The 22809-nt window shown below is 38.5% G+C and overlaps 1 protein-coding gene across 5 annotated transcripts in view; it reads left to right on the forward strand.

Annotated features, from left to right (window-relative positions):
• ABCC1 (ATP binding cassette subfamily C member 1) overlaps nucleotides 1-22809 on the forward strand; it is a 62898-nt gene that overhangs the window by 2355 nt on the left and 37734 nt on the right. For all 5 annotated transcript variants that reach the window (XM_040592092.1, XM_040592091.1, XM_040592089.1 and 2 more), the window contains exons 2-10: nucleotides 11896-12072; nucleotides 12838-12960; nucleotides 14342-14479; nucleotides 15615-15740; nucleotides 18735-18796; nucleotides 19655-19786; nucleotides 20775-21002; nucleotides 21642-21819; nucleotides 22546-22707. In XM_040592092.1, the coding sequence (XP_040448026.1) occupies nucleotides 12046-12072; nucleotides 12838-12960; nucleotides 14342-14479; nucleotides 15615-15740; nucleotides 18735-18796; nucleotides 19655-19786; nucleotides 20775-21002; nucleotides 21642-21819; nucleotides 22546-22707 (1176 nt within the window). In that variant the 5' untranslated portion in view covers nucleotides 11896-12045. The remainder of the gene's footprint in view (nucleotides 1-11895; nucleotides 12073-12837; nucleotides 12961-14341; nucleotides 14480-15614; nucleotides 15741-18734; nucleotides 18797-19654; nucleotides 19787-20774; nucleotides 21003-21641; nucleotides 21820-22545; nucleotides 22708-22809) is intronic.

Below are 22809 nucleotides of genomic sequence, written 5' to 3' on the forward strand. Positions count from 1 at the left end.
ATAGAAGCAAGAACAACACTTAGGATGTTGGAAACTACTAGTTATTTAGGATTTCTGATGACAGATTCTTTTATTATAAACCTGCTTACAATTCCTTTATATATACTACAGCCATTTCTGATATTTGTGGTGTGTCATAACTAACTCATACATATTTTTTTCACTTGTTGCATTGGTTCATAAGAATATAGATGGCTTTGTGATTTGTCATCCTTCTCTAAATCACTTGTGGTCTGCCTTTCATTTTTTCCAGCTAAAGATCCTGTGGGTGTGGTTGTTTGATTTCTGGAGGCTTCTAATCCTGCAAAATAACAATTGTGCATTCCGGTTGGTCTAAGATGTGTCTGGAAAAATACTCCTTGCTCAACTTGTCCTCGTAAACAAGACTCTATCCACTTTGTTGTTGCGTTGTTCATAGTAGCGGGGAGGGTAGCAGTGCTAGTTGTGGTGCTGCTTATAGATACTCTGGCTGCTTCATTTTCTGGTATTTCCATTGCTGATACTGTCTGAAGCTGAGGTTGTAATGGATTTTCAGAAAATGCCTACGTATATGCAGTGTTTCACTGGGCTTCTAGGTATCACCTGTTTGCTGTCCTTCCTGTCTTGTGGACTGCACTCTTCTGCTTTTCAGAGCTGGGTGATTTGTAGATACCTGGTAGCATGTGTTACTGCTTTCTTGTGGTGAACTGTGGCATCAGCTGTTTTGCCTGGTGCTGAGGCCCTGATAGTGGAGCAGCGGGATTTCCTAGCACTGGCAAACTCTACTTCAAGGAAGAGATGTGTTTTCTGTGCGAGGGTGGTGCTCAGTTTGGGGCAACTCAGTTTTAAATTGTGGGGGAGACTGCAGGTTGAAAGGACCTAATTGACCCTTAAAGACCGTATGCTAATCTTCTTAAGCTTTGCTGGCCAGGATTTTTCTTGTTTGCACACTCAGGGAATGTTATTGTTGAAAGTTCTTGTCTGAGAATTAAACACATTGGTTTTATTTAATACTTACTGTGAAAGGTCAACAGCCCAAGCAAGTTTGCCATCTTCTTCCCTCTGGCCCCGTTTAACCTACCTCTGTGCCCCCACTCACCATATTAACTTCACTGCAATCGGATTTGCTTACAGAACTTCGCTGTTTCTTGCTTTCTTTGAACCAGACTCCCTTTTTGGAAGGGTCCTGTTTCATATTTGCTTTCTCTAGCATCACTCAGTATCTCAGAATGACTATCCCATCCATCATATAAAGAAAGGTACAGCTGTGTAAGATAAAGTTACTATTTTACTAATAGCTGTTGATGACAACAAAAGCTTTAAAAAAACCTAGTGGGCTGGGAGTAACATTTTGCACTGCTTGCATTTGAGTTCAGTGACTTTAAGGGCCTGTTTAAACTGGGAAGCTTTTTTTGTGACCTGACATGCTGTGATCGCTTTGTCTAGAGTATCATTTGTCTGGTGTATGAGTGCAGTATACCTTGCTTCAATACCAGTGTGCCAAAAAAATATAATGAGGTGAGGATCTCTGTCATTCTAGGTAAACAGGGTAAGTGTCAAGGCAGCTGTAGAACTTACTGTACACTTTGGCCTGCTGGCCTAGCAATCTGTGTATGTGCACACGCACACGATGGTGGTCTCAGTGCAGTTACATTTTGAAAGTCTGCTGTTTTCCCCTTTTGAATAAAATTTTGGAGTAGTTTCAGTTTTTCAGAGCTTGTAAACTATGCAGTATCACATTTAGGGAAGTCTTTTCATGTTTGAAATAGCCAAAGGAAGAAGAGGTTGAGTTTTTGTGACATTTTTTTGAGTTTTCAAGGCTAATCCTCAGTAGAGCTTTTCTGAAAAAGGAATAGCAGATGTGAAATAAAAAGTGAATTCACACTAAACAGTTCCTTACAGTCCCTCTCAAAAGTGCTCTGCTAGGTTTTACAGGAAGTCTCAGTTATTAATTCATTAGAAGATGCTTGTAAGTCAAATAAAATCTGAAACTTTTGAGGTTCTTGTTTATACTTAAGGGAATGTGAAATAAATTACTTGCATTTATATAAGCTCCTATCATGTCCTTTACAAGAAAATAAATTATGTTTTTTTTAATTAATTTAGATAGAAATTAACTCCTAGTTCATCTCGGTGGGAACTTAGTGGAAATTTTTTTCCACATTTTTCTGGTTGGGTGTTTGGTTGTTGAGGAAGGGTTGAAAGCAAGTAATTTCATTCACTTCTAGGAGAAAAGCAAGTTTTCATCTCCTGTTTTGTTTTGAAAACTAGAGTCCTGTAATGATTCAAGCAATGTCTACTTGTGTAAACCCGAGCCTGTTTTGTTCCTGTTGGTGCAGAAAGCTTTTGTGGAGCCTCTTCTCTGTTAGTAAAGACATTACATCCACACAATGTTCTAGGTTTAGCACTTCTTCATATGGAACCAAACTGCAGGAGATAAACAAAATTAATGAGGAAAGGCGAGGCAGAGCCTTGCACGCAAAATCCAGGGACCAGCTTGGTGGGATTGGGGTCTGCTTCCCTTGTTGTTGTGTAGAGTTCTGTCTGAGGCTTTTGGGTATGTTTTGTCTGCCTTAATAAGTGTATTTTCTCCAGTGTTTGTTGAAAGACATTATGTTTTGTATTTGAGTTGACATTGTTGTAGCTAGGTGAGATCCACCAGCCTCAGCTGCTTACAGACATGTTAGGATCTTCCAAGGCTATAATGTGGCTTGATGGGATTTTTATTAAGAAAATAAAATTATTATTCTTTAATTCATTATGATGATTAGCTGACGTTGTGAAGTGATACTGTATGACATAAACAGCTGCTATGCTTACATTGTTTATGAGGACACTGGGACACTGATAGTTTTCCTGAAATAGACTTCTGAAGGAAAACTGGTCTTCTTATGTAAGGAGTAATTTCGTGTTCAGAAGTTCTGTGGCTTGTGCTTTCATGCATTAGATAAGCAGTAAATTAGCCTGTGTCTTGGAACTGGAGCTTTTTGCACTGTAAGATATGTCTTTAGTGCTTTTTCAGTGTGTTTGTGGCAGAGCTAGGGAGGAGGGAGTTTGAGGTGCTGCAAGAGTGGTGCTGAGTGAGCTTGATAAAAGTTACAAGTTTAGACTCTTCCTTTAGTTGGAAAGGTATCAATTTATGAATGCATTTGTGACCAGAGTTTTAAAGAGTATGCAGATCAGAAAACCACTTATATTTGCTGACATAGAAAGGTCATATGTGGACAGCATTTGGAACAGAGGAGAAGGAGCAGCAGCAGCAGTAGCAGTGTTAAACAAAAAAAAACTTTACACATGTTGGTGCCTTTATTATAATTAACAGCTGATATACTGATTCTTGTGGCTTGGTTGTCATTGGGTTTTTTAGCAATGAAAGCCAGAAACTTACTTGTCAGCTTTTTCTTGTTTAAACCTGTAAAATGTTTTTGTTGGTCATGTAAACAGGGGTCTAAATTTCATAGAAGTTAAACTTTCCTCTCTTGATCCAGAATAGATTGGTTTAAGGGAAGTACAGGAAAATGATGCCTGATACTCTGTTGCTGATGGGGTTTTCCTTAGCAGATAACCTGTCGTTCTGCAGCTGTCAGTTCAAGGTTGCTCGGAAAAGTTAAATGAGGAAAAAACCCCAGCAAAATGCCTGAGTAACTAATGCTGTTTCATGAAATTACAATGCAGTTTACATTGAAACACTGTGCTAAACTGGGACTAAGTGAAGGTTAACCCAGGTTGCACATAAGTCATTCTGGGTCACACCTCTAAAAAGCCTGCTGCCGGGTACTGACCTTTTGCTTACTTTTAATAGAGTCAGAATTCCATGCGTTACTGTTTTCTCACTGTTTGCATCTGTGGTAGCTTTGGATACAGTTTATCCTAACTTAAGCTGTTATCTTAGTCCTTCTGTAAAATTATTTCCCAGGTGTGTTCGAACTTCTCAGTGATTTGAACTCTATTTTACAGGCTGTTGCATTATTAAGAAAAAGTCTTGGTTTTGGTGCAGAAAGAATATGAAAGTGGGAATATTTTTCCTGTATGCTTTTAAGTAACAGTGATTTCAGTGAAAAACTTTACAGCAGGGTAAACCCTATCCTTTTGATTCTGAAACTGTGAATGGCATTTGTTGTCACGTGGCCAGATGTTGTCTCATGGTATTTGCAGGCATGGCAGAGTACAGCAATGCTACGCCTGTAGAAAGAGGCTAAACTTTTTAATTTTGTAAGTGCCGATGTAATCTGTCATTCGTTTCCCTGACACAAAAACATAGCCGTAGTTCAGTGGCTTTTAGCTTCTTGGATTACAAAGATCAGCTCTTGTAAATTCCACAGCTGCAGGTGCTTTGTTCTCTGGCAACTCCTTAGCACCAGCTTCTTGTTGTAGGCTAAAGGGGAACAAAGGCAAAGCATGCTTTTTTCTTGTCATTTTACACACTGTTTCAGCTGGTGCAGTGTTGCCTGTAACAAAGGATTTTTAAACATGAGGTAATACTGATGTTTGGTTTTTGAACGAGGAGGTGCAGACAACTGATTGAAGTTCGGGACCAGGTACTGAAAGGTAGAGGGTTTTTCTTGGCTGTGTTAACAAGTCAAATCTGCATTATGTAAGTCATCAATGTTGAGAACTTAGTCTTGATAAAATAATTTCTAATTGAAAACGTTATGAGAACTCAAGGGTATTTCCCCATCACTAGAAACACTTACTGGTATTTTCCCCCTAAATCATCTTTATATAAATGATTCAAAAATGTTTAGGACCCCTGTTTATTATTTTTGAATCATGTTCCTCGCCTTGTTCTAACAATCTTGTCTGGTGACAATGTTAAGAGACTATAAGAATAAAGCTTAGATTTCAGAATTACTTCGAAACAAAGGAACAAGGGGCACAGTCTCTTCCTGCATCTGAGATCTGATTACCACGATCTGAACGTGGTGTTTTGGGAGGCTGCGCTAGAAGGCTTGCTTGTGAATAATTTAAGGCTTTTTATTCAGACACAGGACTTAAATGTCAAAATCTTAATTGGAGATTTTTCAAACTTTTGCCAAAATATTATTTGCTCCTTGTTTCTCTGATCACTACTAGCGTTTTAACCAATGAACTAAATATTTACTAGCAGTAATATTGATAAATTCATGGTTTTATGAGGATAAATGTTTTCTGTTCTCACTGTTTTTTGAACACCCCCTGCCCAAGACTCTAGAATCAAGTAAGAGGCGAAGATCCTCAGTTCCATGGTAGGTTTAGTTCTGTAGTAATAAAAAAAAATCCCCCTCAAACTGTGCTTTTTCTGTGGGTGAATCTGATCTCCATGAGAGCTGGAGATTGAATCTAATTCTTACACTCCAATGCAGTAATTACCGTTAATGTTTCTTATTTCACCTTTGTGGCAGCAGAAGAACAGAAAAGCAGAAACTTATTGATCTAATTGGGCTGTTACTGGCCTGAAGAAATGCCCGAGAGCTTTGTGGGGCTATAAGCATCTATCTTCAGGTGTGACAATGAAAGGAAGTCCTGAAGTCACTTCCCAGATCAGTAGTCTGGCACACTTTATGTTCATTTGTTGCACTGCTTGTGGTAAGTGGTGTAGTGCTGTGCAGGAGCGTAATTCTATCATTTTTCCTTGCAGAAGTAATGCTTAGAGTCTGTGGAGGTCTAAGAATGAGGTCAAGTGTGGTTGTGTGGCTTTTTAGTAGAATCCTGGGTTTGTGTTCTAAAAATAAAAAAATCACTCCTGGCTGTCTTTCATTAAGCATAGGAAGTCGCTGTTGGAAAGATATTATTGCAAAATCTGTACGGGTATTTTAAATTTTTGTTTGCTGACTATATCCTTAAATGGTATAATAAACCAGTAAACCATTGATTTCATGTAGCTAGTAGAGGTCTTCAAAGGAATTGGCGGTGTATTGAAAGCATTTATTTAAATGCAGCATGAGTTAATTTGGGGTGCATAACAGCAAAGGTACCATTTTCCTTGTACATTTTGCACTAACTTTAATTGCAAGAACTACTGCATTGTGTCACAGGAGAGATCTGTGCATTTTGGGTAACTTCTTGTTTATTATGAAAAAAAAAAGCTAGAGGAAATAAATGTCAACGAAGGTGGAAAGGTATGTTTGTCCTTGTTTATTATGTTGCTTCATCTGGAATTGATTCTAGAGCCATTGGATCCTGTAATGCAGGTAGTACTTTTCCCAAAATAATTTTAATCTAATATGCATAGTATTTTTAAAGGACTTGTAAACATGCAAATAGGAAGTTTGTGATGGTTGCTTGTGGTGTCATTTAGTGCCTTGTTTGCCACTGTTGGGTATATTGTTATTGTCTGCTGCTTATTTCTGTAAATATCGGGAGATAGAATGGAGAGGTGCAGGTGTGGGTGTTTCTGCTGCTCTTTGTGGGAGTTCTGGAGTATTTTTCTTGGATGAATATCTGTTGCTGGTTTTATCAACCTGCCACCTCTTGTGATTTAGCCTGAACAGTAAAGCACAGCAGGGTAGATGTGCTGCTGAAGACTCTGTATGATTGTGCTTGTTGGTAGGCTCTATTCTAAATGTGCTCTTGGAGAAATGATGAGCTTCAGCACGTGTTTCATGATCAGCTTCCAAAATGTGAACAACAGAATCCAGATGCTATATTTAGTGTTTCGAGAACATAAATTCAGTCTTTTTTTCAAAATCTCTAAAAATAAATTGAATAAAACTTACTTGGCAAACTGCATAACTTTGAAGAGCTCTTTTAATTTCATCACTTGAAAACAGACCTCCTTCTAACCTATTACAAAATTTGGATCACTCTGTAGGTCATTGGTTACCTTAATTCTCAGTGTGGTCAACAGTGCCACTGTTTTCACTGTTGGTTTTGATGGAGAATGGTGGTATCAGGGACTTGTTAAAGCAAAGCCAGAGTTCTTCTAAAGCAGCTTTAAAGGGAGAGGTCCTTTTCTGCACCCCCACCCCCCGTTGTCCACTGATGCTAGTAGCTCTTCTGAGGCTGTAGGCTCAGCCAGATGAGGCAAGCAGGAAACTTGCTGTCCTAGACAGTATAGGCTATAGGTCAGTGGCCTTGTGGCATCTGAGGGAGAATGGTTGAGTCAGCTCGTGGGTTTATAGATGCTAGCCTGGGGAACTTTTTAATATGATATCTAGAGGTGCCAGATTGTGCTACTTCCTATTTCAATGAGAAAGTGATGATGTTATAATGAAAGTTGTCAGGTGCAATTACAGTGTTTGTGCCCCAGAGACCTAATTACTTGCATTCCACTAAATGTAAGCATTGCATTAAATGAAAAATGTTTTTTACTGTTAGGGAAGTAAGATAGAGAAACCATATCTTGGTAGTACAAAGGAGGTGATTTTTCTGTGGGTGATATCAAAGTCATGGGTATACACTGATGCCAGCGTCAAACTCCATTTGAAGGCGTGTTGACTGTGATAATAAGATTGTGATGTGGTTTTGTGATTTCATTTTCTACATAGGTGTGTGGTAATGTTTAAGTCATTTTTCAGTCACAGCTGGTTCACGCAGGTGGATTTAACGGTGTGGTTGGCAGCCCCCATCTCTAGCACACTTGTGCACAGCAGGTATGAAACAGAGATTTTTGTCTCAATTTCTGCTAGTGAGAATTTCAAAATGTGTTGTGGGTCAAGTAGGATTATTGATGTGAGAACAGGCGGCCACTGGCTGCTTACTTAACATTATCAGCCTTTCCTGGCTGCCAGGAGAGAGGCAGCCAGCCACAAGGTCCCATCCAGTGTCAAATCCTGTTACTCCTCAGATTAGGCACACTTAGGGCATACAGCTTCCCTGTAGGCTTCCTTCCCTCGGCAGAGCCAGAATAACTGATCTTTTGTGTTGCAATTTCGTCTTACAGTCCTACTGCCAATGTTTTTATCTTGCCTGTTCCTGAAATTTTAGACAGGAATTAATATAGTTCTTTATTTTCCTAGAGTTTATGCGCTGTTAAGTGGTTTACCTGTGAATAGGTCCATGTGATTCTGGGGAATGCCAAACATTTTTTGTGCTCCTCTTGTAGATAGAGGGTTTCACTTCAAATGTGATAGGAAGCTTTTCTGTGGCATAAGAGAAAACATGCTATCAGGCATAAAACCTGCGGACTGGTATTTTCTTCAGCCACAGTGCTGGTGATGGAAATGGAAACTGAGAAATAGGTTAGATGAAATTTAAAAGTACCCGTTTACTATTCTGGGAAACTTGACAATTATCCGGGGATTTTAAAAGGGTAAAAAACACCAACCATCTGAGGTGTGGTTCTTCTGGAGTAGTCTAAACTGAAGCCAACAGCACATCTCTTTCTCTCTCAACCTCTGCCAAGAAAGGAACAAGGATCACACTGATTTGTCTCCTGTGGGTTCTTGTAGCTATAGCTTAAACTGAAGGCTTCCAGGTTATGCAGTCTGATAGCTAAGACCTAACACCTTTTTTCCTCCTCCTCCTCCTTCATGTCAGGAGGCTGCTGGTTTGTGTAGGCTTTTGAATGGATACTTGGATCTCTGTCATTTGATGTGCTCTTGCAAAGTAAAAGGGTTAGTTGATCAGTCAGTGAAAATTGTTATTAATCTTTGTGATGTGAAAATGGGGCAACTTAGTGTCTTAATAGAACTTGCTAAAATAGTGTTTTTAAAACTTGAGTCAGGTAACGTCATTAATTTGCCAATTAATGTCTGTTAAATACAAAGGTCTGCTTCAGTAAATGCTTTTGCATTGATTTGTGAAGAATTTTGGTTTGTGCTAGAAAAAAAACCACATCTGAAACTGGGTTTATATAAAGCAAAGGAAAAGCATGTACTTTAAACTCGCAGAGCTAGTCTAGACTTGTGTAACTGAACATTGTCATTTGAATATGTATACGTGTTGGTTTCATGATGAGAGTGATGTTTTCCAGCCACAGCTGAACCTTATGAAGCTGTGGTATCCTCCATGTAGAACTTAGGGTCTGCCTCCCTTTTGTAACAGACTTGAGTTCCTCCTGACTTTGCCCACTGAGGTCATTAGCATCTCAGTTCAGACCGGGAGCCTGCTTCTGGTGTGACCTCCTGACAGTTCCCTGTCCTGCTGTTGGCTCAGTCGAGCGTGGCCAGAGCACCTTTTGGAGAGGCGTTGACTGGGAAACATGCTCCAGTGGCTGTGAGGACGTTGGGTGCTCAGTAGTGAGTGTTGGGTGTCTACAACTCTGTTGCTGTCTGCGCTGCTGCTTTGTGTAGGTGTAGCCTGAGAGAACTGCACCTAGGGAATCGGCAGGAAAAAATGCCACCATGTCTGTCTCTTCATGCATGTTTTCCTCACCTTTTGTCACCTGAAATGAATGGAAAATGGAAGGGGTTTCTGCATCTCATCTGTGTGTAGCCATTTCTCTGGTTACAGAGAAGAATAGTGTATTTGAACTAAGCAAACATATTCTTTATCAACAGCCTCTGGATCAAATCCTGGAAAAATGTGAAAGAAGATACACTGATGTTGCTGTAGCTGTTAAGTTCTAGCAGTAATCTTATCCCAAACCGCCCATTTGTCCTGACTTTCTGTTCTTAACTCTGAAGTACCATTTTGTTGTACCCTCCTGCCTTTCATGCAGAAACACCTCCAGATAACTTGCAAATATGAAAATCAAATGAAAGATTGCATGTGTTTTTAGGATATCTTCCAGCAAATATGCATATCACTCATGTATACAGCACTTTTTTCTTTTTTTAGCTGTGTGGCAGTGATGTGTGTATTACCTGCTCTGTCCTTTCTGGTAATTGCCTGATTCATTTTACAGCAAGCACTTAAAAACACTGGAAAGGGGTCTTAGTAACTTTCTGAAGCAGTGTGTAGATCTCCAAAAATTTACTCGATAAAATTATGTCAGTGCTCTTGTTTGTTGTAAAGCTGATTACATCCTGTCAGTTAATTATCTGAATGTATTAATTGTACACTGTTCTGCAGTCATAAGACTTTTTCTTGGCTGTTGTGCTGGGGCAAAGCAGCTGGGACTTACAAAGCCAAAAATGTTTGTGTGGTGGCTAAATGTAAGGATGACTCAGCTGAAATTTCTGATGATGTTATGCAGTCAGGGAACTTAATAAGCATGTGGGTTGCCCACAGCATCTCACAGCTGCTGCCTTGTCATGAGCAACTTAAGTGACCTCTATGCAGATACACTAAAACATAACCAGGCATTTTTACGCTCTATCAGCGTTAATTTCCTTGAATTGGCAGTATTAAGTTTGGAGATTTATTTTTTCTTAAACTGAGATAAAAATTGTATGATGCGAAGAATTTTTAGAATGCTTTGGAATTAGAGGAGAAAAATAACAGCAATGTGTCCTGTGGATACTGTCTGTTGTATCTAACTGTGGGAAGTGGGGAAAGAAAGTATCTTTGTTAATACATTTTCAAAAGGAGGTTGGTTATTTTTGGTTTGTGGTGTCGGTTTTTTTTTTAAAGCAACAAAACGTCTTAATATGGAATGGGCAGATTTAAGGAGAAACCTGTGCTATGATAAAGTAATGTCTGGTTAGCCTCAAGCTGAAATTTTTTCCAGGTATAACTTCCACCTCTTTTTAGATCTGTTTTCCTTTCTTTGTAATTGTGTTTGCAGCTGTTTATGATCAGTGGAAGATGGGGACAAATAAAGATGGAAGTGTGGCAATTCTGAGCAGTGGCATCTGTTTCCAGCTCTGATGTTGGAACAGGGGGGGCAGGCACTACAGCTCTTTTTGGTTCTGTTTCCTCATCTATAAATTTTGGATAATGGCACTTTATTTCTCTGACCAGCTTAGGTTTTTATGGAGGAGAAAGATTACAGACTGTCATTATGTCCCAGTAGTGGTACTGGTATTCTGTACAGTTATAAGCTGTACAACCATCTGAAAAAATGCTTTGCAACTGAAAATTATATAGTTAAGAAGCCTTTGGGCATGGGACTGCTCCTCTTGGCTGTGTGGCTTCTAAACAGAAACCTGTGAGCTGTGCTTCAGCTGTTGCATGTTGCAGTCCATATGCAGCAGCAGTATCTCTGTGTTGCATCAATCTGTTGGAGAGTCAGAAATCTATAGCACTTGGGGAGGAAATGTCCCTTGTGACAATTTTACAGCAAAGTCAGCAATTTTAAGTTAAAACTTCCTGCAAGAGATTTCCCTCACTTAAGCCAGTCTTAAATATGATGTGGAAGTTAATTTTACTAAATAGCTTGTCATTGTAAATAGTTGTGTACCAATAATGGAAATGGTGATCACGTTTTTACTACTGTGTCAGTTTTGGTTTGATTCTATGACAGTTTATCTTGTTTTTGAGAATTGTTTTGAGAGAAGTAGGAAAACATTGAATTCTATCGAGTGGGAAATGAGCTGCATGGGTGAGCCTTTTACTTGGTTCTATGCCCTGTTACTATGAATTTCCAGAAAGTCTTAACTGGTTTTGCTGCATACAGCTTGGGAGCTATGAGACTACTTTACAAGTAGTGAAGTGATGTTGGCTTGTGCTGTTCACTTCTACTATGTGCCAGATAATGTTTCCACACTGAAATTTGGCCATGTGGTGTATCTGAGTGTTTATACATACATGCACGGTGGTTATAAAGGGAGGTAGCTGGCATTGACATGTTATTTTTCTGCAATGATAATGTAAAAATCCTTCATTAATACTGTTAAAGATCCCAGTGTTACATTGGAGTGAGTTATGTGTTATGATAACCGTGTATAACCAACAAAAGTGACACTAATGTCATCTTGTGAAGGTTTAAAACCACAAAAAATGCAATAAAATTAGATACGGAGACAAGCTCATAGAATGGTGCTAGTTTAATATGAGTGGGAATAAATACACAAGAAGAAATACAGAATAAGGCAGATGGGGGCTATTTATTTTTTTAAATACTGAATATCTGTATTTGCTTTTACTGTAACTCGATCAGTTTTCTCTCCCCAGGACTGGAATCTGACATGGCACACAGAAAATCCAGACTTCACCCAGTGCTTTCAGAACACAGTCCTGGTCTGTATTCCTTGCATCTACCTGTGGGTCTGCTTCCCAGTGTACTTCCTATACCTTCGTTGTCATGACAGAGGATACATACAAATGTCAAACCTCAACAAAGCCAAAACAGTACGTGACTCTTTAAAATCAGAACTTATTAAACTTATCTGGAAGTCTTGAGTCTATTTCAGTAATGTTTTAGCACACTATTTTTATTGAGCACTGATCTTGATCTGTGTGCACACTTCAGCTGTAACTTGTTCTGTTGGTGTTTGATTTCCAAATTTTATATGTTTCCATTGCCCTTTTATTAGTAGGCTTTCTGAAATTTACTCTGACATAGCAAAAAAGTATGCGAATCTTTTGTAAGACCTGTTGGAGAAGGCTGTTTTAGGTCAACTGAAATCTCAAGGCCTTTTTCTCAGTAATAAAAAGAATTTATTATCTTGTCAGCTGCTTGAGGTAAATTGCATAGATTTCTAGAACTGCTGCAGGTGTTCTATTCCACTCCTGTTGTGAAATAGATACTTAATATTTCTTTACTACTTTACCCCCCCTGTGGAATAAATGAAAAATTTTAAGGAGGGCTGTAATAGCATGGTGTATTACAGAGTTTTTGTCTCTGCAATCTATTATTCAGGGTTGAGACTCGTCAGCTTTCTGCTTCATAATAAACTGAATTATATGGTACTAAAAATTAATAAACTTTTTTCTTCCAGTGTGAATCCAATAGGTAAAGCCAAATTACTCCTTTGTGCATGTTGTAGAATTGCCCAAAAGTGATGGTCTGATTATGACTCCTCTTCTACTAACACATAACATCTAGTGTTCATGTATATATTATGCTGCCTAATCTGTGTGGGCTGATGGATGAAATACACTTTTGTATTACAGGCTTTGGGCTTAATACTGTGGATAGTCTGCTGGGCAGACCTTTTCTACTCTTTCTGGGAAAGAAAAAATATTTTTCGACCTCCATTTTTTCTCGTTACGCCTACAGTGTTGGGTATAACAATGGTAAGTTATTCTGTTATGGCCTGTGTTCATGCAAAGCCTTAAGCAATAACCCGTGTCTTAGTATTATTCACAGTGTTGTAATTCTTTAAGCTACAGTCTTTACATACAGAATTAATCTGCCGTTGAACTGTGAAATATTGACTCTGAAATGTCTGTTTGTTTTTATTTAAAAAAATTGGAACGCACCCAGTTGTGCTCAGTGTGTTGCATATCAGCGCACAAGCCAGTGCTGGTTGTCTTGCCTTACTCTGGCAGGCTTGAGCTACCGTTCATTTAATAGCTTCACTCAAGCATGGGGTGGAGGAGTCGAGAGACCTGATTAAACCTAGATAACACAAATCACATTGAACTTGATAAAAGACTGTGAAAGGCATTGCATTGTTAAGTATTGTATTAAAAACTGTCCTGCATCTAACGTTTTTTAGTACGCATTTTCTTTGTTTTATTTGATGGCATGATGGAAAGTCTTAAGTGCCACAGGAGGCAAGTAAGTGTCCCCAGCTAACACTCTTCCTAGGTGATCGAGTATTGTCTATTTTCACACCAGTATCTCTGCAGCCTGCATTTCAAGGAAAATGTCTTGCTATTCATTCGTTGTTGGTTGCTTTACATTTATGCCAGACTTGGAATGATAGTGATCAAGCATGATGCTGAAGGAGTGGACAGGACAGGACGCAACCACCCCAACAGCAATAACAACAACAACAGAAAAGAAAAATAAACAAAAAACCCCAAGAGCCCTGACAACATACTGACCAAATGAAAAAGCTCTGACATACTGACAGATGCAAAAGCTGTTAAATATTTTGTGGTCTCTTAATAATGCAGTTGTCAAGCTTTTGTCAGGCGGATTGAAAGTGCATGTTGCAGTGGCCAAGTGAGATTACTAAATTGTACCAGCTTCCTAAAGGACTCTGAAAGCACACAAAATACAGGAACAGAATATTTGGTCAGTGTTTGTTTGGTGTTGTGGCTTATATGGAAATAAATCTTTTTATTTTAAAAAGAATTAGCCAGAAAATACTTGAAATGATTCAGTGTCACTATAATTGCTTGTTGATTCGTGATGTAGAACCAGAAAAGTAAAGAGTTAAAGACTGGCAGCTTTTGACAGTGCTTTTGTGTATGAGGTTGCTTACTTCTATGTAGTACATATTCCTTTTCCCTTTTTTTGTCTACTTCTAACCTTTACTGTTCCAGAGAATTTCCTATTTAAACGTATTTTTGAATTACACTTAAAATCTCTGGGTGTTAGAATGTCTGGGAGGTACTGGATTTAAAATATTAAATAAGCACTCTTTAGTGTAGTGCTTTTTGTATGTGTATAACGTATTTTAAAACTTAAAGCTTGTGAATATATTTTTATCTTATTTGTCCACAGTTGCTTGCCACATTTTTAATACAATATGAAAGAATAAAAGGAGTCCAGTCTTCAGGTGTAATGACTATTTTCTGGCTCATCTCATTGTCATGTGCCACAGTGGTGTTTAGATCCAAAATAAAACATGCCTTAAACACGGTAAGTGATTGCTAGCCTCATTTCATTGAAAATAATCCCAAATGCTGCAGTAATAGAGTAGTTGCTTGCTAATTATGCCAGTCAAGTCGGTGAATGATCCATTCAGTGTACCTTCATTCCTTAGGTTATAAAAACAAAACAAGCAAGACTTAATGGCTGTTGTTTTGAAATGCTAGTGAAATTCATAGTGATCTTAACTGTAGCAACAGTTGCCAAGAAAATTCTGCTAGCTGTTCCAGAAAGGGGATGTGTCTGCATGAGTACAATACAAGCATATAATCTTTGATATGAAACTGTTCTGGGAGTTTGTCGTCTTCCTGTTGATTATACAGTGGATTTCCTGAAACACTTGGTTTGATGGTAATGTGGTCTCATCTGCTGAGACAAAACGAAAGCACACAAGTGAAACATTTTGCATCAGTCTGCTTTATAGTAAGGCCAACTCAAATATCAGATAAACTGTGGAGCTTAAATGTGCTTTAAAATGGCAAATCACTTTTATTTCTTGAAACCTTTAAGCCATATTGTGAATTTTGAGAACTTTTAGGCAATTTTTGTCTTCAGCTGTTGTTAGTGGGATTTTACTGTTGATGTGTGTGTCCCCGTCCATCTGTCCCTGTGTGTTGATTTCTGTGGATTATGCTTTATGTATCAGTCCCAGTCTAAAAAATGGAAGAACCTCTGGAATCTGAGCATGGTGCAGCAAAATGTAACCCAAGTTCTGCTCCTCTAATTCTTCTTTTCTGTGTGTGTACTTACTAATCAACAAATTTGCTTTGAAAACTCCTTACTACTCAGTGCATAAATGCTTTGTTCCTGTAAAGAATACCTTGACTTCAATTTGGGGCATGCTGTGTCGGTACAGTGTCTTAAAGAGAACTTCTTCACAGAAGTCCATGCTTGTGTGTTTATGGCAGGACTAATTAAAAAGAAATGGTATCTTTCATCTCCTTCCCCTGTCTTTTTATCTTCCCTTTACTAAAATAGACATTGACTTTTATTTGCATGGGGCGGGTAGTGTAACATTTATGTAGTTTGCAGAATTTACAGTAAAGAGATGTTTTATGTTTAATATTAACATGTCTTAAAAAAAATTCCTCAAGTCTTCTAATTGGAACATTACCTTCTTTTGTAGGGTGCTGAAGTGGATGCGTTTCGTTATGTCACCTTCTGCATCTACTTCATCCTGTTACTTGTACAGCTCATCTTGTGTTGTTTACCAGAACGACCACCTTTGTTTTCTGAAACAGTAAATGATCCTGTAAGTGTTCAGTCTGTACTGAGTGCTCAGTATTATATGTGTGATATTCTGTACAATGAGTTACAGTGCCATAGTCTCCCAGATGCCAAAAAAGTCAAATCATGTTGACTTGTTCGCAATAGTGTATTCTTTCTATCCTTTAGTTGGTGACACAGAAGATGAAGCCCATAATATGCAAAACAGAGTGGGCTGTATTTAAGAGAGCAAAAATACTGTTTCAGTCATTCCTGAAGGTTGAGTCACATGTATTTACATTCAGTAGTGTTTCTGGCAGTTGGTGGGGAATACTGATTTGAAATGTTGTCGTGCTAGTCATCTGATACCATTCAGCAGGCAGTAGCTCATAAGGATGTGCATTCCCTTCTTCATGAAGGTGGGGAAGAATCTATACCTGGAAAACTTGTGAATATGGATAGATGCATTTGATTTCTGTATTGGACTCTCTTGTGTGAAGTAAGAATTTAACCAGTTCAATTGCAAGAGCAGTTAGTGTTAGAGGGTGGTCTGGATGTTGAAATTTACTTTTACCTAGACATGATTTTTTTGGCATGTATTCTTAATCATATGTGCTAGCTGTGTGGCATGGATCTAAGGTGACCTGAAGGATGCTGGATCGTTACACTGCTTGCTTAGTCTGGGTTAGACCTCGTGAGTCACAGTGGAGTGACACCTGTCACTGCCTAGAGTTCAGATGTGCCAAGTTTAGAAATCGCAGTCCTGTATTTATTTATATGGTGTAATTCTGGTTTGATGGATGTTAGGTGGCACTAACTGATGAAGGGAGGTGTGAAATGTGTGAGGGGCGGAAATAAGTTGTCTGTAGCTGTGGAAAAGGTCCATAACCAGTTTCACTTAAGGAATTCCACAGTTAACCTTCTCCGTCCCTATCCAGTGTGCGGGTGATGCTCTGCATTGCCACTGGCAGACGGTCTGCACGTGTATGCCTGGAGGGGAGAGTGTACTGCTGAGTCTTCGGATCCTCTTCGTCTCTGGGTTCTTTTAATCTCATTCAGGGATGAAATGTATCTGACAGGATACTGTGGATTTATGGAAACCTCCTTTTCTGCTTTGATCGTGGTTACAATACTTACAAGGTGCTATGAGATCACAGGGGGCTATTTCTAGGAGTGTCTCTAGGAAATAGAGCAGACATCAAATTTTAACCCCTTTTTTCCTGAGTGGTGTGTGTGTTGAATGTTATAATGGGGAAAAGAACAAAGCAAGTCATGTTAGTCAGTCTTAAATTCTGCTTTATTCCCTTCTTCAGAGTATTTCCAAACCAGAAATGTTTGTAAGTTTTGATTAAAATCTTATTATATTTTTACTTATGCCAAAAAAACTACATGAATTTTCTAAGATGTAGAAGCTGATGTATATAGGAGTCAAACAATGTGTTTTGTTTGTTTTTGCTTTGTTTACATAAGTCCAGACTTGTTACAACTTGTTTTCATTCTATCTGGCAGGAAGGTCAGTAGGATTAATAGTTCTTTGTGTGATAACCATTTAAGTTTATAAAAAATATTATTTTAATAGTAATCTAGTATGTTTTAAACTTTGCTTTATGCAAATAAAGGCCAGTTTTAGGTAGTAGAAGATCTAGCAGACTCTTGAATTTAGACTTTCCACCTGCAAGTAGATTTAAAAAAAGTATAAAGGAAAAAAGTAATATACAGCCTTTCACTAAAAGTTCAGAAAATTTTGGAGTTTTGTTGAGGTTGAAAGTATTCCCTGTATTTGCTGAAATACAAATCTGTCTGTCAGGAATGGTGGCTGAAAGTACTGCTGGCATACACCCCACCACCACCCCACTTTTTTTTTTTAACTACCCTGAGTTTAAAAACTTTCATTTATTCATTAGGCAATGGTGTTGGATTTGCTTGCAAACATTTTTTTGCAAGTGTTTAAATATTTTGGAAATGTGGACCTCTCATCCCCTGTCAAAAAAAGCATTTGTTTGATGCATGCTGTTATTGTACCCTGCCAAACTGCAAAAAACATTGTGCGAAGAGGAAATGCTGGAGTCTTTCGTGTAGCTTGATTACAACACAGCTCAGTATAGCTTAGCGAAGTTGAAAACTGCAATTCTTGGAAATGCTTGGCTCTGGTTATTTTAATTGCAGTACTCTAATGATGGTTGGTGACTTCTGTAGATTGAAATAACTGAGTTGCTCCAATTATAGTTGATGGTAATAACCTAGTGGTTTGCGCGCAAAGGAGTAGCTGGTTTACAAGCATTATTTAGATGCTGTTCAACACAGTGGAAGAGGGAAGAGAGAAATCTGCAGTGGAATTCTGCAAGTAAATCATCTTTTGTGCCTTTGAAATTCTTCCAGCCTTCCCTTTCTGCTGTTTTAATTCAACCAGGTTAGGAGAGAGTAGTTAAAATGGCCAGCCATTGCACTGGGTGTAGAATACGAGCTAGCTGTGTACCTTAATGGATACTTAAGGTTCCCATGCTTATTGATCAATGAGATCAAGGGTTTTTAAGGGATGTTTTGGGAGTTGTCTCTGGAGTTTACAAATGATTTTATTTTTTTTTTTGTTTCATTTGTGCATGTGTTTTGATGGAGTCACAGTACTTAACTGCTAGAACAGTAGAACTGAATTCTTCATTTATGACTAACTCTACCTAATTAACAGATTTACTCATATATGATAGCATACCTTGCAGTGATACAGGTGGTAACTGATCATGACGCCTTGAGAGATTGTCTGGCCTGCACTGTCTTATAAAATTCCCTCAACTATCAATTGCGTTGTTGTTACAGAGCACTGCTGTTCCTGTGTCCCAGTGGTCTAGTCTGCTGAACAGCCCTGAAGCTGTGCTCGTGTTTTCTGAACAAGCTCTCAACACATAAACGACAAGTTTAGTAATGTGAAAAAAATAATATGAACAAAGGACATTTTAAAAATACCTCTTCTGCTTGTTTTTTTTCCTTTTGGCCACGTGCCAGTCATTTTGTGTATGAATTGATTTCTTTTTCTCTCCTTCAGAATCCATGTCCAGAGTCCAGTGCTTCTTTTCTCTCCAGAATCACATTCTGGTGGATCACTGGGTAAGATCAAGATGATGCATAAAGCATTAAAGTTAGATGGCATTTTAGGATTCTGCTTTCAGAGTTAAATTAGCAATTATTCATTCAATAATAACTTTGGTTGTTTTGCAGATAGATTAAATTGATATTTTTTTTCCGCAAATTTGATTAATCTGTTTTACTTCCTTTGTAGGGTCTCTGTAATTTTAAATGGTCTGGTACATATTTAGTACGTTTGCTGAAGGAATATAATAATAAAATTTTCTTTGGGAAATGTAAAAAGGTAGAAAATAACTGCTATATTTAGAAATGTAGGCATTCAGAACTGTTAGTTCTTTTTGTCCGGTAGGTTCTTTTTTTTTTTTTCTCCTCGTTAACTTTGCTTTAGTTGTGCTGTATGATTTGATCATAACACATGTTCTTGTGAATTAAAACACAAAACCATGTGAAGTAATAATACTGGTGTGTAGTTGTGGTTGGTACTTGGCCGGAGTTCCAACAGAAGGCTAGATGAAAGGAATTGCATTGTAAAATTAAAGGCTAATAATGATTTAGAAACTTGGTAGGCAAGGGAATATTAATTGCCTGTCTGATTTTAAAATGAGATCACATCATCCTTTCTTTTATTTTCCGTGAAAGTTGAATTCAGTGGCATATCCTGGTTCCTTAGATATTTTGGTGTCTCATTCTTACGGTTAAGACAGGAGGATATATGTTTTAGCATCTGGACCTGTGTTGCTGCTTTTGTTCTTGCATGCGTTTTTGTGAAGAGCCGACTCTGTTTTGGGGCTGCGTGTAAGGACCACTGTCTTATGTCATATATATACACACACATCTTTATTGTTCTTAAATATATAGTGCTGATTCTTTCTGATGCAGGTTGATGGTTCAGGGTTATCGGAGACCTTTGGAAGCCAAGGATTTGTGGTCATTAAATAAAGAGGACAAATCGGAGGAGATCGTGCCAGGTTTGGCTAGAAACTGGGCGAAAGAGTGGGCAAAGACCAAGAGGTAGGTTCGGTTTTCCTGGCTGGCTGTTCTTCCAAGAGGTTCAAAAGCTCAGGTTACTCAGCCTCTACTTAGAGGTGTTTGTCATCTATTATCAAAGCCTGCTTTTTTGTAAGGCCTTCAGTGTGTACAGAAACAGGAACCAAGTAGGGTGTTGCGTGTTGTCTTTATGAAGAACTGCATCAGGTTTTCCCTTAGTCTGTCATGATCTGAAGCTGATTATTGTTAGTTTCGATGTGTGTGTGTTTTCTTGGGGGGGGTTATGTTCCCACACAGTGAAACTTCAGCCACACAATTGAGGAGCTTGGGCTCCCTCTGTAGTTGGTGAAGCCTCAGGAGGGCAGTTCAAGGTGCAAAAGTGAGAAGCTTATTTCTTTCCTTTTGACTATGTAGGGAGGCTGGGCATCTAAGCCAGATGACTAAAATTAGAAAGACTGCATGCCTGCAGTTTCCAGCATACTTTTATCATCCTTTACTGTGGCAGATAGAAATACCTTTTCATTGAAGGAAAATTGCTTGCTTGCTTACATACTGTATTTTCACATACAGCTTGTCCTCAGACAAGCCATATGTAGTTTGGCATAAGCCAGATGTATGAAATGAATGTGTTCAGTCCATTGACCATGACTTGGCATAAATCTGACTGCAAACTTTTAATTCTGTGGTACAGTGAGGCCTTGATTTTGATGAAAGTTCAGCACACTGGGTTCTAGATTAATGATGTCCTTTGCTCTTTAAGTTTAACACAGGTTATGGCCGTGTTCCTCATTCCTCAGGAATGTTAACTCTCCCTACAAAGAAGAACATTTCTGAATGGCTGGTTCATTTAGCTATGGTTGTATGATTAAAAAGATCTTTGATTGACAGTAAAACACGGTTGAACTATTGAGAAGGGCAACAGCTCCTAAGCATCTCACTTGTGTACTGTGCATTTTTCCAGTTAGCTTTATGCTTGAATAAAGGCTACATTATGTACTTACTCTTATTTCAGGCAACCATTAAATATGTTATACTCACCCAAAAAGCAGCAAAAATCAAGTGACTCAAATGGTGATGTAACAGAAGAGGCTGAAGCTTTGATTATAAAACCATCTCAGAAGAGCTCTGAAGCATCTTTATTCAAGGTGTTATATAAAACCTTTGGACCATATTTTCTCATGAGCTTCCTGTTTAAAGCTGCACATGATCTCTTGATGTTTGCAGGCCCCGAAATTCTGAAGTAAGACCTATATACTTTGTTATTGTATTAAAAGTATGCAGGCAGAATTTAAAATGCACTGGTATTTCACTTGCCAAGGTGTTTTGCCTTTGGCTGGCTCAATGGGGAAGAGCTGTCATGCAAGTTAGAGACCAATCACACAATGGTTTCGGTTCATTGGTGGTAAATGTTTGACTTTGTGCGTTCCTTTCCAACACTAGGAACGCCAGGCAAGAACATAATCAACAGTAGCAGGAGAGTTTATTTAATTCTAAGCTGTATTGATTGTACGTGAAGCAGGAGAGAGCTAAGAGGGTAGGAGCAGTTGTATTGCTTGAAGGTCAGAAGAAGTAAAACAACTGTAAGCAGTTGTATTTTAGCTGGAGGAGTGTGATACTTTTTAGTGTACCTCCAAGGGAATGCTGTACGTGTAAGGTATATGATACTTTTTGTTTTAAAGTAGTACACAGGAGAAGGGGGTGATGTGTGGTAGTATAAAACGATCTCCAATTTCTAAGAAGTTTGCTTAAGTGTTTTATCCTAGTTTGGTACTTGGGTTCTTGCATGACCCATCTAATCTTTAGAATAATCTTAAGATTGTAACCCTGATGTTTCATTTTGATTTGTGTTTACCAAGAGAGCTAATTCTTCTCTCCACAGATTGCTCATCAACTTTGTAAATAACAAAGCTGCTCCAAACTGGCAAGGCTATTTCTATACAGGGCTGCTGTTTCTTTGTGCCTGTCTTCAGACGCTGATTCTTCACCAGTATTTTCATATTTGCTTTGTAACTGGAATGAGGCTCAAAACTGCTATTGTTGGTGTAATTTATCGAAAGGTAGGTGTTTCTTTAAATGTATGACAATACCTCTCAGTGACTGTGCAAATGCTTTGCTTAAGTCTGAATAATTAAAGTAGTTAGGAGACTCTGGTAGGCTGATTCCTAACTCTTAATAGAAATAAGAGTGTATCTAACTTATAAATGAAAGCCTTTAAGACAGAGCAGTTTTCTAATTTACTAGTTAAAGTTCAGGCATCATCTTTTTCCCTGCTGCCAAACAAGAAGCCTTGTCTCATTTAGGCTGGAGGTGTGAAACTGCTTCAGTTTGTGCAGAAATTAAGATGCCTCTACATTTACAGCTTCTTTTGGGATTTAGCAGCAGTGCCACATCATCTTGGAATAAGCTGGAACATTTTAGACAGCTGTGGACTAATTGCTCTGTGTGAGAAAAATGTGGGATGAAAAGTGAAGATTGTGCTTCTTAAACTAAAAAACAAAACATGCAAACGCCTCCAAGCAATAAAACCACCAACCAACCCTAACCCCAAAGACTGCTTGTTGTCTTTAACTCTTAGTTTAAATCCAGCTGCTTGCTTCAAGCTATACAACTTGCATTTTGTAAGTTGTGCAGAGTAAACAGAATATGAAGTAGGAAAGGGGTTGCTTGTAATTTTAAAGATGAAGCTTTGTAAAGCGTTTGAATTCTGTGGAGAAAATGCAAATGAGTAGGTCTTCCTTCATGTTGCCTTCATTTTTTTAATTTTGTTTTTATTCTGCACTTAGGCACTTGTTATCACAAATTCTGCTAGAAAGACTTCTACTGTGGGTGAGATAGTGAATCTAATGTCTGTGGACGCTCAGAGATTCATGGACTTGGCTACCTATATAAACATGATTTGGTCTGCACCTCTCCAGGTGATATTAGCACTGTACTTACTGTGGCAGGTGAGTATTGTGTCTTGTTCCCTGTTTTGGCTTTGGCATTGTGCTGCTTCCTATGGTCCTAAGTACAGACAGCTGTTCAGACCACTAGAGGGTTTAAGCAGT

Source organism: Falco naumanni, chromosome 4 (assembly GCF_017639655.2).
Source record: "Falco naumanni isolate bFalNau1 chromosome 4, bFalNau1.pat, whole genome shotgun sequence".
Taxonomy (NCBI): Eukaryota; Metazoa; Chordata; class Aves; order Falconiformes; family Falconidae; genus Falco; species Falco naumanni.